Below are 14,419 nucleotides of genomic sequence, written 5' to 3'. Positions count from 1 at the left end.
TGCTTCCTGCAGAGCGCCTGCAGCTGCCGCGCATGGCTCGCTTCCACCGCCACGACCATCTCCCTCAACCGCTGACCGGGCGACGCCGACTCGTCCCGGGCCCGGTGCGACCCGCTCAGCTGGGTCTCTAGCTCGCGAAGCTCTGTCAGCAATGGGTAAAAGTTGCGCCATGTGTTGTCGAAGCGGTGTCGCATGTCCTCCTTCTCCGCTGCCAGCTTTGCCGTCTCCTTTTTCATACGCTGTCTTTCGCTGAGCAGCTCACTCCGCTCCTTTTTCATGCGCTGTCTCTCGCTGAGCAGCTCATTCCTCTCCCTCTCGAGACGCCGGTTTTCTCTCCGAAGCTCCTCGTTCGCTCTTTCTTGGCGGTACAAGACTCGGTGCCAGTTTCCCGGAAGGACGTTCCTCGGCAGCTTCAACTGATTGCTGGTTCGGGGGCTATGCGACGGAGAACGGGTGGGCTTCTGGGTGTCCCTCGACATGTCGGAATCCGCCCGGCTTTCCGCAGGTGGCGTGACCTCGACCCGGAAAACCGGCTTCTGGGAGGTCTCTGCCGGCCTTGACGCCGTCGACACTGCACGGTGCTGTCGCTGCCGCAGTTGATCACTTTTCGTCCACCGTGGGTCGGCCACGGCAGGATTCGAGTGCAGTGCCTCGCCGGGTCTTCCCAGCTTGTTTCTGTTCAGCTGCGTCCCGGCCGTTGGTTGCGCTGAATGTGGAGGAGAAGGAATCGCCAAAGTCGATGGCCTGGACTGCCCACGAGGCCCGGCGCCATGTACGCCGTCGGGTGGCTGGCGCTGGGGGTATGGGATCGCATTGTCGGTGCTCAACGGCGGCGTCTGGTGGGTTGTTCTGAACCGGGACAGGAGTCTGCCGAGCTTGCCCTTCTTGCTTTGGGCTCCAAACGGTGCAGAAGTTCGCGTGCCGCTGTCGCACATGCCGTGGCCTGTCTGGCCCAAACGGCTAGGTGAAGGTGAATGATATCGAGGTCCTTCCCGCTGTCGCCGGCGTTGCTGCGGGGCGGACCTTGAGGCAAATGGTATAGTCCCTGTCGCGTTTTCGACTTCAGGGCCGGCGTGATGAGAGACCGTTACGCGACCACTGCTCCGGACATGCAGCCTGCTGCCGTGTTCAGCGTGAACCCCGCGGTAATCCATTGGAAGCTGTCGCCCGCTTTTCCCCTTCGATATGTATGCACGTTGGATCCTTTTCTCTTTTTCGTCTAGTTTGCCGCTTCGTCCCTCCCGCGAGTGCTCCTGGCTTGACTGTTCGGCCTGGGAATGCGCGATGAACATTTTATATACGTCGAGTTTGCCGAGTCCTTTCGAGAGAACAGCAACTCTGTTCAAGCGAGCCATTCGAGGTGCTTCTTCATGCCCGCCTTCTCATCCGACTGGACAATGCGTTTGTTCCTATACTGCCAGGTACCGCCAGGCTGAAAGAACAAAATTTATACTCCCTTGCCTCCATGTCAAAACACAGCCGTTGAACAAAGAACATTACACATTTCAATGACTTCCCATCCCGGCACACTCTACCCTTTGCCTAGGTCCTTCTCTGGTGTGCCTAGAGTGATTTTATATGGCTGCCTTCCGACCGAAAGTCGCGGTCGGCAGGACGGGGCGTTCTGAGTTGATGTGCGGCATTGCTATTTCGAACATAAGTACTCTGTCGTCAGCTCGGCCGAGATTGCGAATTCCGCCACTCACCTGAGGGACCAGCCGTGGACTCGATCCCATATCCGGATCTAATCGAAGTTGGACCAGCGGCCGTTGAAGCATAGTTGGGATTATGCACCTGCATTCTCGTCATCAGACTATCTGACTGCACCCGACTTGGTCCATGTACCTACCTGTTTGGGGAGCAGGCCGATGCTCGACACATTGCCACTCCGTGTTCCCGGTGGAGTTCTCAAACCTACCGGCGACATGCCGACTGTTCACGTCAGAAACAAGACTCTATGCCCAAGACGGGGTCACGTACTGTGTGATGGGACAAGTCCTCTTCCGTGTACAGCGGCATTGATCGAGTAGCGCGGCGACAACCCATGGGCATGTGCCAAGCGGTGGTTCGTGGTGTCGAGACCTCGAAGCGTGTTCTCGTCGAGCCGATGAGGCTGTGGTTGGTGTGTGTGGTGTGTGTGGTGTGTTTGGCGTGTTTGGTGTGTCTGGTGTGCTTGGTGTGCCTGCTGTGCCTGCTGCTCAAACAAGCCTGGGCCTGGGCCAGGCACCAATCCGGCTCGGGTGCCCTGGAAGGCGGATGCATGGTGGTGAGGGCCTGCGTCGCCGCATGCCGCAGCCGCGGCCTGTATCTGACGCAGTTCGGCTTCCCTCTTCGCCCGGTCATACAGCTCCTGGGTCTGCAAAAGCTTGCGGCTCTTCTCCTTGTATGCCCGACCGAGGTCCTCGTTCTTTTGCCGCATGGTCCCGCACTCCAAGTTGAGTTCTGCCAAACTCCGCGTCAGCGAAAAGTCATGGAAATGGAAAAATCTCGCCGGCTAGTGCTCGCCTTTGACTCGGTTCTGCAGGCTTTCTATCTCCGTATTGGCGCGCTCAACTGTACTTCTCAACTCGCTCTCGAGCCGCCTGCAGGTCTCGCTCAAAGTCTTTTCGACATACCTCTGATAGGCGCTGGTCATCCGAGGTCAGCGAGGGACGAACCACAGGGTGGCTGGGACGGGAAAGGAAAGTTTGAAAGACTCACATCTCCTGAGTCGTCTGGTAGCCCCAGAAACTCAAGGCCCGACCCGCGCATTCGATAATGTCGTTTGGGGACAGACCGCTGAGCACAGTCGACTTGAACTCGTCGGAAGGATTGAGATGGACGATGGAGGTGGCTTGAGGGCTCGTGCCAGCTGGTACGCTGCCTTCGCAAGCCGGACAGCTCCCAAAGGGCTGCGAGACTAGCCTGAGCAGGCCGGCGCATTCTATGCAGTAGATATGGCTGCATGTCGTTACGAGGGCACGGTCTATAAGCTCCTTGCGACAAGTCAGGTAGTTACACTTGATTCTATGATCAAGGGACATGGTGTACAGGGGGTGGCGGTGCGGGCGAGTCGTGAAATGGTCGAGATGTTCTTCCTTTTCTTCTCGTTTATGTTTCTGTTTCTGGTTCCTTGAGATAATAAGCTCCCATCAAACGTAGACACGACGTGGGAACTATGTCGCTCTTCCGCGCCTTGACTGCATAGAGAGTTCGTTTTTTTATTCCAGACGGATGATTTGTGGGCGTCTCAACACAAGGAGACTCTAGAATGCAATTTGCACTGGAGGGATGCCTTGGGGGAAAAGACCTCCCCACGTCCGAATGACGATACCCTCGGTGTTGGGTATGTATTTGGTACATCTTCGAGGTACGTTTTTGAAGACCATTACGACCCGTGGGATATGCTACTGGTAGGTGATACGTACAGTCCCTAGGTAGTCACATATGGACACCTCATGTCTTTGGGTTGGTTGTCACTTCCTCGTACCTGCCTAGGTACTTGCGATGGCTTCAACGGCCGTCGTGGGTCGTGGCTGCCGGCAGCTCCCAGAGAACTTCTCCGGTTGAAACTGACGCGTCAGGAGTCGCGCCAGGAGTCGACTCAGGGGGAAGCCAGGACTCTAAGGTACCTGCCTATCTTACCTTGGATATCTTATTTGGTACCGCTTCCTCGAATTGCCTTCTGCTTCATCCGAGTGACTCGCCTCTGGAACTTCTTATGTCGGTATTAGTTGAGCCTCAGTTACGCATCCACAGGCATATGTTATATATAGGTAGGTACTTTCCAATGGCAACGTCCTTACCTGCCTTGTGTAGATGGATGCTCAGATGCTGGCCTCGGCGCCTTTACGCTCCTACATACTTACTTCCCATAGACACAAGCCGTTGAATCCGATTACGATGCCTTATTCCTTCGTGACATCCATTCCCGAGTCTTGTCGTATTCAATCGCCATTACCATACGGCGTCAAAGGTTGAACTGGCTCCCTCGCCGGAAATACACGAGTGGAAATGCCAAAGAAATGCGCACACCTCGCTTAGTAGTGCTGGCCCTTTGGTAGTCATGACCAACGACCACGATGTGCACCCAAGTCCATGGGTTCGGGCCCGCGGCATCTTTCGTTGGCGATTTCCAGGAGACTGGAACCGAAACCGTTAGACAGAGGCGAGGCGAAGCGAAGAGAAGCGAGTCGGTAGTTAGTGAGACAACGTCCCAAGCGAACGGTCATGAAAGGAAACAAGACCCGCCCAGTTGGGCCAGTTCCAGCACACAGGGTCGCTAGCAAACACCGGTCGGTCGTCAAAGCCTAGCCTGGTACGCAGAGCTGGGACACCCGACTTGGGGGACTGGCGCTGTTACACCACGGCACTGCAACGATTTGCAAGGACAGGCTGGCCTGACCTCGCCACTGGGAGAGGAATGTTGAAGAAAGGCCAGACTCCTTTTGTTTCGGTGAAACGTCGACAAAGCATGCTGTTCCCCCGCAAAAGCCGCATTCGTACGCAGTCAGTGTTTCGCCCACGTTGGCTCGCGTCAGAGGGCCCCTCTTCACTATAGTCTCCGGAGCCCCGTCAACGTCGTCATCTTGGGTCACTCTCGCTTGTTAGTTAAACGACTGCTACTGCTACTGCTACTGCAAGTACTGCCAGAAGCGATCCGCTGCCTTGGGTCAAGCACGTAGGGTTGCGCCAAGCCACAGTTTATTTGAAACTCGGATGCTTAACCTACCTGTACGTTGTACGTTGTAATGAGTGTAAGAGCTCGCAAGGCTGTGACATCGGGCGTCTTTAGCACGTGTAACATACCTGGTTCATGGGAATTACAGAGTCCCGCCAATGCTCGAACATTACAGTCCAGCTGTCGAATGATGGTACGTTGTAACGCGTCGAAAGTTCTCCGAATTGCTTTCGTCTTCGCCCGACACTCTCAAACCGTGGCTTCATGGTAGTCTCCCACTCCAAACAAAGTACGAAATACGGTCTGCTGTGCTGGCAATTCAATTGCATCGGAGTCGGGAACAAGGCCCGCCGGCCAAGCGGGACCTGCGTCGGAGTGTCGTCGTCCCATCTTTCATGTGGTCAAGTGCCAAGTGGACCAAGCAGATACGGGGAAACATGCAGAGGTCAATGCGAACAAGACTACTGTACACTAAGAGTACAACGTACAACGTATGTACTCGTCGTCTACCTCGTGGTCGGCATTGGAGACGTGGTTCGACGATAGCGGCCAAGGGCGAGCCTCTAGAGACCCCAAGGAAATCCCGGCTTCCTGGGCAGGTAATGGCGTCGAATGAGACATACATAGATTGTCTAACCATTGTCGTAGGACTCTTCTGCTTTCTCGTCGGGGTTGGTTGGTTTGACAAAGAAGAAAAGAAGGGGGGAAGGATACTGCAAGTTCATTACCCCACAGCCAGCGAGTGCGTCGTTTGATTATGGTGGCAAAAGGTACCCTACAAGTACCGTTAGTAAGTACAACCCAAGCTAACCAGAGACAACAGCAACAGAAAGATATCACGACCAAACCGTCGATAGCGCGTTCCAGCAATTTATCCAACGTCTCGAAGAGAAGAACGAATCACTAAACGGCTCGAGCTTTCATGCCAGTCATACATATACGGTAGGGATCGGCAGCCAATTGACCCGGCTAGGCAAGGCTTTCCTCTCACGCCAGAAGGCTACCCTTGTTCTCCAACTTTTGCCCCACCATTTCAGTGTGAAGCCACTAAAGCCAGCCACTTCCCCGCATCAACGGATAGCCCAAGCCACGTCCCCCCTGTCGAGCGTGGAAACGTTCTGGTGCAACCTTAGCTCGGAGGCCCGTGCTTGTAGCCCCTCGCGCGTATCGCCAAGACCCGTCCGCCTCGGTCCAAGGAGCCGGGCAGGAACGCAGACGTCACTGGCTGACCCTCAGCTCAGTTTCCGCTACGGCCCGAAATCCCAAATTAAGAATCAGAAAAGGCCCACCTTGTTTTTCCAGCCAATCATACACTAGCATGTGTGTGTGTGTGAACGATGTAATGATTATGTACTTTGTACCTACTCTTATCACTCATTTCAGATCCTGAAATGCCCTTTTCCCTACTCATTTCACAGATTCATAACCACGACTCTTGACTATCGTGATGGATGGTCTGGGGAAAGAAATACAACGTAAGTGGCCAAAAGGCGGTAAAAAGAAAGCGTTGAGCGAAGAATAAGCGAGCGGGAGGATTGGCCGGCTCCACGATATCGATCCTGAGACTAACGACGACGCACAGCGTACGGAGATTACCTGAAGCTCTAGCTCCTAGCCCCCCTCTCCCACATCACGGCTCCAGACGCCCAGCCCCATCTTAGTCGCCCAACATGGGCCATCTGCCGGCCAGGGCCCACCCCGATCACTCTTCTTCGAAGGGGTGTGCAGAGAGGGAGCGGGGCCAAGGAGACCATCACAGCCTCGGCTTCCATTATGTACGTTGTGCGTTTTCATGCTAGCTAGAAACTGACAAGTACAACGCACTTTAATTATCGACACCACACTGGTCAGACCTCGTGACGACAAGGGCGCGTTCCCTCGGCGGGACCAGACCAGACCACGTCATGACTTGGAAATTTGGCCTGCTTTCAAGTGGGAGTGCACTTTTGTGAGTGGCGGGATTCTAGGGATTCGTCTCCCTTGACCTGTTGCTGATACCCACCCTCTCCCGTGTCTACACTACGTACGTAGCCGCGCGACTTTTTGTACTTTTTCACTTGGCGACTTGTCTACTGCACGGAGTGAGCGTCTACAGAGTCACCTCGTGGCATTGGTTCACCCAATATGTCTTCCAAGATTTGAGGCCTCCCTGGCATCACGTGTCCCAGGTTACAACGTACGTTGTACGGACTGGATAGAACGCAGTGGCCAAGTGAGAGCCTGAAAGGTCAACACGAGAGTCAAGGGGACGGGATCGAGGATGTCTGTAGTCCCCAGTCCCCCCCCCCCCCCCTTTTTTTTTTTTTTTTTTTTTGGTAACCATTCAAGAATCACTTGTTTTCATCTGCACTGAAACTCGGTACTGGCACAAAGGTGGTGGTATTACACAAGGACGTTTCCCATATTCATCCACTGCATCTGTCATGCCGCGTCCTGTCCCTAAAGTGTCATCCGCCTGCTCCGTATCATGTGTCCTCCCAAAACGCTGTGCCATATCATCGTCATCCTGGGGTATTCTATCCTTTCGTGTCATGACATGCTCCCTTCCCTTTCATATACAGGTTGTGCGTCGGAAAATAAAAAAAAGGACCTCCCAAACCCCCCTAAAATGCCCCCTTTGATCATTGTAGTGTCAGAAAACCGCCTCCCCGTCCATCCTCCCGCCAAACGCCCAAAGTCACGAATTGAACAACTCCTGTTGCCTTTCTGTTTTCCCGCTCCTCTTTCGATCCACCATGAGTCCTTGGTGGGTTTGGGCAACAGAGACCAAAAAGAAAAGCGAGACTGGTCTGGCCAGCCCCGATGTAACATACTGGTGGCAACGACCCACCGCCAAGTAGGAAATGAGAAAATGGGAAAAAAGAAGAAGAAATGGTGAAAAATATGTAACAAGAAGTGAAGAGAAATGAGAACAAGACTGGCAGGACTTTGCCTGCTGCCAGCCAGTAAGTGGGAAGACGCGGATGTGATGAGAAAAGGAGGAGGCCAAATCCGAGATGTCAGCCTTTCAGTGGACGTAGAAACCAGCATCCATGGGTGAGGGCTGGGCGCCGAGCATGCCGTACTCCATTTGGATCATCTGCTCGTTGACGTTGAACGCCCCAAAGTCGACGCCACCTGGAGGGCCAGCGTGTGGCGATGGCTGGCCCTGGTGCTGCTGGGCCTGGGCCTGAGCCTGAACCTGAGCCTGGGCGTCCGGAGAAGCACCTCCCTCAGCCCCATTTGCGCCGCCGCCCCAGTACATGCCGTCCAGGTCCCACAGGCCCTGCTGGTCCAGCATGCCCATCATGCCCATGCCCTCGGGCTCCAGGCCGATGGGCGACATGTGGAGGTCGGCGGCCTCGACGGCCATCATCAGGTTGCCCTGCTCGCCGCCCATCGCCTGCAGGACGGGGCTCTGGCTCTGGCTCTCGCTGCGGAGGTCGGGCTGGCGCGACGCCTCGTACATGCGCCAGACGACCTCGCGGCTGCGGCGCGCAGCCATGGACCAGTCCTCCATGGCCTCGAGCATGTCCAGGATGGTCTCGATCTGCTTGTTCCACTCGGGCACCCGCGGGCTGTTCCACTGCCAAAAGATGCTGACGAGCGGGATCATGGCCGCCTGGTACAGGAACCACACCGCGTTCCACCCGGACATCTGGTTCCGGGACCACTCGCGCGAGATGTCGTCGATGGTCTGCTTGGCAATCTCGCGGCACGTCTCGATGGCCGCAATGTCCTGCTCGGCCACGTGCGCGAGCACCACCCCGCTGTTGCTCGTGCTGCTGGCCAGGCTGAGGAGCACGGGCCGGTGCAGGAGCATGCGGAGGTTCTGGTACCGCCACTTCATGATGCACCGGGCGATGTACAGGGGCTCGGCGCAGGGGTCGGTCGTCCGCAGTAGCCAGGGAAGGTTGCTGTACCAGTTGACCAGCTGGCCGTCGAGGTTGCACCTGTCTTCGGTGTGGAGGAGGGGCGTGATGGCGAGCATGTCCTGGATCTGGGTGGCGATTTTGCAAAACTTGATGTTCTCAATCAAGGGGAGTACACCTGCATGCTGGGCAGAGTCGCGGGCCTATAGTGGGGTTAGTTATATTGCTTTTGAAGTCTCGAGCAATCGAATGCCCCGCGCGTTATATTTGGGGGGGGGCAAGGGAACCGCGGGGTCATGTGTTCGCTCGTATTCATCATCATGGGTCATGTGCATGCTTACCTGGTTAATGCCAAACTCAGGGGGGCGAATGTTGATGGCGGGGCCCCATCGTCCAAATGACGGGCGTCCCATGGTCGTCGTGGCCCACGTGTCGAGGCAGAACAAGCTCCACCAGGTCCGTCTCCGGGTCTCGGCGGCCGCGACATCGTTGGAACTCTGGGCCAGGCTCTCCCGGTGCAGGCCGAGGGCGCTCGCCATGCGGACGGCGGCACCTAGGACGGCGTTGGCCATGTTGGGCCGGTTGATGTAGTGCAGGTAGTAACCGCCAATGATGGCCAGGGCCTGGACCATCTCGATGTGGCTGCTTCCAAAGGCGTCCAGGGGCAGGTGCTGCATGGCGCGGTTGTAGTAGTTGACGTGGTTGTAGTCGTCCGACTTCATGCTGACGATGCTGCCCATGGCAAAAACCATGTTGAGCAGGGCGAGCCAGGGGCCGTCGAAGCGCTGGCCTTCGAGGTAGTCGGCGCGGAACGCCGCCTCGTCCAGCATGGGAATGAAGACGTGGATTCGCTTAAAGTAGGCATCGATCAGAGTCTGGCCCTTCCAAGACCAGGGGACCCGCTGAGCATCCTTGGGCGAGGAATCCCGCTGCGGCCGGGCGGACATGTTGTGTGCGGGCTCGGACGTGTTGAGCGGGGTGGTGAGCTGGGTGCGCAGTGCCGGTTGCACTTTGAGCATGCACATCAAGGCGGCCTTGATGGACGAGGCGCCCAGATACGACGAGGACCGGTCGACGGAGAGCGAGAGGGCGTTGACGTCGTCGGCTTCGATGGGGATGGGGTCGCGGCCACGGCGCTCCTCGTCCCACTCGGAGTCGCGGTCGGGCATTTGCTCGAGGCTCGCGAGCGGTTCCGAGCAAGAGCCGAGGGGGGATTCGAGGTCCTGGGAGATCGGGGACGTGTTGAGCGGGGGTGATGGCAGAGCGGTGGCTGAAGTGTCGACAACGGGACGTTCGACGAGGTTAAGAAGCTCCTGTCGGGAGAGGGGGAGGAGTGACTGGACTTCGTGGTTCGGGTAGAGGCGCCTTAGAATAGACCGGCATTCTTCGAGGGACTGGGATAGCGCCTCGAGGGTCTTTCGCGAGGGGATAACACGCTGTCTGTGCTTGTCGTAAAAACACCGCTTGGGCGCCCTGCTGGACAGGCACTGCCCGCATGGTTGCTGGCCATCACATCGGCTGTGCAGGATAATGTTCAGCTGCTAGTCCACAGCACGCTTGGGGCGGGCACAAATGTTCAAAAAAGGGGCATAATCAAGACTCATCACTACTCACATTTTCCTCCTCTTGCACTCGGCACAGGCGTGTGGTGTGGTGATTCTCTTGGTAGTGGTGGTCCCGGTTGTCTTTCCGTTTCCTTGGGAGTCGGTGGCTGGCTTCCGGGGCGTGACTCCTTGGACTGCGGCGTGCCATGTGTGAGCGCGGCTGGGTTGGAAAGCTCCCGTGGAAGAAGCCACTTACAGGTATGAAACATGCCGCCCTGGGTAGGGATGGGGATGGATGGCGCCATGGTGATGCCTGGTTCGCGGCCTGTGGCCAGGTAGAACTCGTATGCGATGAGAGTATATGGGGGAGATGTGAAAAGGAAGTTGAGTGAGTGCCCCGATGAAAAATCAAAAACAAGTAAAAGATTGAAACCGAGTTGAGAGATGTGAAGGAGTTGACAACAACAACGGAGGGCGTGTGATCCCAAAGTCGAATAGAGAACCGGCCGGCTGTCCAGAGTGGATGGTGTAGGGGACCCGGATTCTAATATATCTCGATATATATCTCAAGGGTATGTATGTACGTTGTATATGAATCCGTTGACAGAGGGCCAGCCGGCATCCAGAGGGGCGTCTTCCGTGAAGGCGGCGAGTTCAGGTGAGTACCATGTACAACGTGCACACGGCCATGACCAGGGGGTGTAACCTATAGCAGACATGGTATAAGAATGGGCAGGGGAGATGGCAGTAGTGGGATCCCGTACAACGTACCTCGTAGATTGGCCAAGGGGGCGGGTCGGCGGGTCTGTATGGTCTGTGTGGAGATTGAGTGCCGGCTTTGAACCAGGGCGGCCGGGCTGGGGAGTTGTGGGGAAGAGAGACGACATGTCGAAGACTGAGAAATCGGCTCTCCTGTCCTGATTTACCAGTCCAATAGGAAAAGATGGTCTTTGGCCGGAAGCGGCTACACGGGCACGATTCGATTCGACCGCTGTCTATTCGTGGGGTCGTTTCAAGCTTGGGTTCGAGGACAAGGATTCAGGCAACCTGGATCCGTTAGCTTGTCCCACACTGCGTCAGAACTTTGCTGCGACACAGGCAGGCACAGAAGCACAGAGCACAGGGCACAGGGCACAGGGCACAGAGGACCCTTTGCGAGCCTGCCTGCTCCAAGCCTGAGGCCAAAGCCAGGGCCCCTCTATGACGAGGGGCAGTGATGAAAGTGAGTAAAATCACGCGCATGATGATAATTAACAGGCACCCACACATCACAACCACTCCGTGTCACGCAGCATTGTAACAGGTACGAGCGGATAGACAGATACATACATACGAATACTGGGTACTGTAGATGATGGATGGGATGATCCGGGGGGATGCGGGTTTCTGAGGAGCAACTCACACGAGGTAGAAATCGTGGGGAGAGCTTGATGGACGAGCTCATTGGCGAAGACCGGCAGCTAGAACCTGGAGAACAGCGGGGACCGCAATACAACGGTATCCAGAGAGTGCTTCGGCTACACGGGCTCCTGGACTCTTGGGCTCTTGGGCCTTGGGTTTCGCCCCCGATATTCGCAGTCTTCTGCGCTGGGCGAGCGCCTAGACATTGATTACGTGCATGATCGTGATGGCGTCAAGCGGCAATGGATTGTAAGAGACGGGAACTCCGTGAGAGGTCCGAATAACGGACTACTCTACTCTCGTACTTCGTAGTCGGGGTGGGGGACGATCCATGTTGCGGGATCTGTGGGGAGAGGGGAGAGGGAGATGTGGAGGGACGAAAAGGCGGAGAGGGGAAGCTAGGAAAGCCGGGAACATGTGGGAAAACCCACTAACAGATTTAGTGAACAGCGAGAGCGTGAGAGAGAGGGAGGCGGGTGGCGTGGGTGGATTCTTCAAGTGGTCTTGGTAGAAGGACGTGGTTTGCATGGAGAGAAAGAAGAAGATGAGGAACGAGGCGTCGAGTCTCGTTGTGCGTACAACGTATTCGTAAGCCTTGAGTAGGTACATATTTGCTTGTACCCACGTAGTTGTACTTTGTACTTCGTACAACGTGCATATGTACTCAGGCACCGTTGCATAGGAAGCTAAATGTGGGGAAATGACCCGCTTCCCTGCAACCTTAACGGCCGGGATCCCCCGGCCTGGGGCCTTGGGCGGGGACCGACAAGACGGGTACGTACCCCGAAGTACCGTACACCCAATCCCTTCGCTTAACCCATGACCAGTTAGCGCACGCACAGGCGTACCGATTAGCCGTTGCAGATTTGCCCGCTGGTGTCAGTTGTCTTTAGTCGTCTCAAGAGGCATTGTCTTGGAAAGTTGATGGAATTGGCGTGGGTTAGTACAAGAGAGCGGTACTTCGTACATTGAAGCATCATCCATTGGAAGCTGATGCAGAACTGCAAAAGCGGTACGAATTGCCATTGGGATATGAAGATGAACTATGTAAGCAGTTGGGAATCAATTGGGAATCCTATTCTGGTTTGGGCTTTGTGAATTCAGTCGTCGTGTTCCGTCTTCGGCCTTGTCTCGCTTCTCTCAGACAGACTCCCGTCCTTCTCGTCTCCCATCCTCGCCACCAAAAATACGCCACAGATACTCCAAGACGGCCTCCCATAGCCAATCGCGCGTTCTGCTGCCTTGCGATCGTCCTGGTCCTTACCTACTGTGGCTCTGCACAGTGGCTCTGCAAAAGTTCTGGTAGGTAGTGTACTTGGTAATTTCCAAGGTCAAACCCACTTTAGCTTCACAAAGAAAAAGTTCCGAAGCATGACGTCTCCTTTTCACTTGCGGGCACTTTTGCTGTGGACCGTACGTTGTACTCACTACGTATGCAGTGTGGGAATCATGCTTCTTTGCTTCTTTTTCTTCTTTCTCAGCTCATCCCTTTCGGTCTGTGGCTGGTCTGCTGTGAGATTAGTACTTGGTAGTGTCCACCGTCCAGCAATGTTGGTAATTGGTCAATGGGTGCGAGAGCCCGGCGCAATAGGCTGTTTTGTCCACCGACCGACGGCGTCACGCCCTAATACCAGGCGCGATTCCAACAACGGCAATGACCCGTCCTTGGAAGGGCAATCGAACCGCGCGACGACAAGGCTTCAACCCTGCGGTGGTCAGATGACTTGGAGACAACGCCTATGCGGAGGCGTGAACCGTCAAGTCACTCGGGAGATCGTCCCACTCGTGAGAGACACCGTCCTGTTCTCTCCACAACATGGCTTTTCTTTTTCTTTCTCGAAGGCGCACCATTTTGTTCTGGCGCGGTTTTCTCGAAACAAGCGCTGGGGTCCCATGTCCGTTCATCCCTTTAATTACGTACGTTGTACGTTGTACTCCCTCTAGAGGTACTCGAGACGATCTAAAGGTACGGATTCCGGTTTCTGGTCATTCCCTTTCACGTTTCATGTTGGAGGGAATGATTCTGTACGTTGTACGTCAATTCTCATTTCCCAATTCATGCTCTGATTCTTGATTTCTCTACTGGCCCTACGCATCTTTTGCTTGGTTCCCAATTTCCTGTCTTCTCTTCCCCACACACACGTTCCTGTTCCTCCATAGTGCTACTCGGTAACAGCCATATGATTTGTCAACCTCGCCGCCCTTTGCATATTATCGCAAGGCTGGGACACTCAGTCCCATGGCCTTCGAGCCTGGCTCAAAACCATGGTTCAATGACCAAGGGAACTTGGCGCCTTAATTTGTAGTCAGACCAAGAATCACACCCAATTACTTGCAATACTCTCAGATTCACGCATCGTACATACATTAGGTAAGTACGTTGTAGTCCATAATGAGTACCATTTCCTTGATTCTGCCTTTTGCGCAATGCCTAATGCTCTCGTCTCGTATACTTCGTACGCATTACAAACCATATGAAACCTGGGCTTTCTATCTGCTAGTGCATGATATTCATCGCTTCATCTTACGCCCATCTCCGGCTAATTATTTCGGATTTTATTTTATTTTTCAAAAAAGGAGAGGGACATCTTTGGATTTCGTGCATGTTATTCGCACTTCGTATGCACGGATACTTTTTCCTACTCACTTGTTCCCCCCACACCTGTAAGCTGTGACATGCATTCGTGCCTGGCGCGAGTACCGGTCATTTCCTTTCATTCCCAGCGCAGAATCGAGACAGATCTAAGCCATTATAGGAAGTCCCGGGCCCACTACAGATTGATAGCCGGGGTTTGGTTACCTAGAAAGATGTAAAACCTCCTAGAGATTGTGCTAGGGGTCTGATAATACCAAGAGTTGCCAAGAGTTCCGTATTTAGCCATGTCGTACTGTGGATGTAAGTGGCTTGCTGGGCAGGCAGTAGTGGTACGTTGTAGGTTGTAGCTCTCTGCTTACTCATCCTC

At 55.1% G+C, this 14,419-nt stretch overlaps 4 protein-coding genes across 4 annotated transcripts; 1 reads left to right on the top strand and 3 right to left on the bottom strand.

Moving 5' to 3' along the window:
* Positions 1–1,342: 1,342 nt before the first annotated feature.
* On the bottom strand, positions 1,343–3,368 carry ACRALDRAFT_209918 (uncharacterized protein; the record flags this gene model as incomplete). The annotated part of the gene is made up of 10 exons (XM_071022934.1): positions 1,343–1,432; positions 1,478–1,512; positions 1,595–1,794; positions 1,828–1,932; positions 1,969–1,979; positions 2,012–2,486; positions 2,560–2,667; positions 2,701–3,085; positions 3,138–3,228; positions 3,264–3,368. 10 exons carry the CDS (start codon positions 3,366–3,368, stop codon positions 1,343–1,345), a joined length of 1,605 nt encoding a protein of 534 aa, XP_070873582.1.
* Positions 3,369–3,437: 69 nt separating this feature from the next.
* Positions 3,438–7,609, top strand: ACRALDRAFT_209917 (uncharacterized protein; the record flags this gene model as incomplete). Its single annotated transcript, XM_071022932.1, has 27 exons — positions 3,438–3,577; positions 3,679–3,712; positions 3,799–3,866; positions 3,916–4,103; positions 4,142–4,175; positions 4,225–4,488; positions 4,523–4,585; positions 4,624–4,665; positions 4,736–4,777; positions 4,809–4,842; positions 4,876–5,126; positions 5,190–5,402; positions 5,494–5,696; positions 5,742–5,900; positions 5,963–5,982; positions 6,044–6,114; positions 6,188–6,243; positions 6,303–6,435; positions 6,512–6,608; positions 6,692–6,705; positions 6,747–6,836; positions 6,874–6,922; positions 6,989–7,080; positions 7,106–7,221; positions 7,291–7,357; positions 7,401–7,496; positions 7,564–7,609. The coding sequence occupies 27 exons, from the start codon at positions 3,438–3,440 to the stop codon at positions 7,607–7,609; spliced, it is 2,682 nt and encodes an 893-aa protein (XP_070873581.1).
* Positions 6,975–10,555, bottom strand: ACRALDRAFT_1042195 (uncharacterized protein). The gene is made up of 4 exons (XM_071015250.1): positions 10,312–10,555; positions 10,126–10,249; positions 8,853–10,029; positions 6,975–8,714 (listed from the first exon to the last, which is right to left on the bottom strand). Exons 1-4 carry the CDS (start codon positions 10,358–10,360, stop codon positions 7,668–7,670), a joined length of 2,397 nt encoding a protein of 798 aa, XP_070873580.1. The 5' UTR covers positions 10,361–10,555; the 3' UTR covers positions 6,975–7,667.
* Positions 10,242–14,415, bottom strand: ACRALDRAFT_1093486 (uncharacterized protein; the record flags this gene model as incomplete). The annotated part of the gene is made up of 28 exons (XM_071019674.1): positions 10,242–10,565; positions 10,661–10,761; positions 10,827–11,050; positions 11,103–11,142; positions 11,184–11,253; positions 11,323–11,332; positions 11,389–11,494; positions 11,532–11,654; positions 11,762–11,854; positions 11,892–12,262; positions 12,297–12,329; positions 12,424–12,499; positions 12,603–12,697; positions 12,738–12,796; positions 12,833–12,844; positions 12,885–12,952; positions 12,996–13,048; positions 13,104–13,193; positions 13,223–13,256; positions 13,305–13,339; positions 13,414–13,449; positions 13,486–13,583; positions 13,688–13,712; positions 13,744–13,750; positions 13,781–13,953; positions 14,104–14,144; positions 14,232–14,344; positions 14,386–14,415. Coding segments are annotated over 28 exons (2,538 nt in total), but the record flags the coding sequence as incomplete, so codon positions are not given.
* Between the last annotated feature and the right edge of the window lie 4 nt (positions 14,416–14,419).

This window comes from Sodiomyces alcalophilus (assembly GCF_042370955.1).
Source record: "Sodiomyces alcalophilus JCM 7366 unplaced genomic scaffold ACRALscaffold_6, whole genome shotgun sequence".
Lineage (NCBI taxonomy): Eukaryota > Fungi > Ascomycota > Sordariomycetes > Glomerellales > Plectosphaerellaceae > Sodiomyces > Sodiomyces alcalophilus.
This window is presented reverse-complemented; position numbering and strand designations above follow the sequence as displayed.

Coding starts and splice junctions, on each gene's coding strand:
- ACRALDRAFT_1042195 (XM_071015250.1), bottom strand. CDS start 10,360: ATGGCGCCATCCATCCCCATCCCTACCCAGGGCGGCATGTTTCATACC. Junction 10,030..10,125: donor GAGTGCAAGAGGAGGAAAAT/GTGAGTAGTGAT, acceptor TATCCTGCACAG/CCGATGTGATGGCCAGCAAC. Junction 8,715..8,852: donor CTGAGTTTGGCATTAACCAG/GTAAGCATGCAC, acceptor ACCCCACTATAG/GCCCGCGACTCTGCCCAGCA.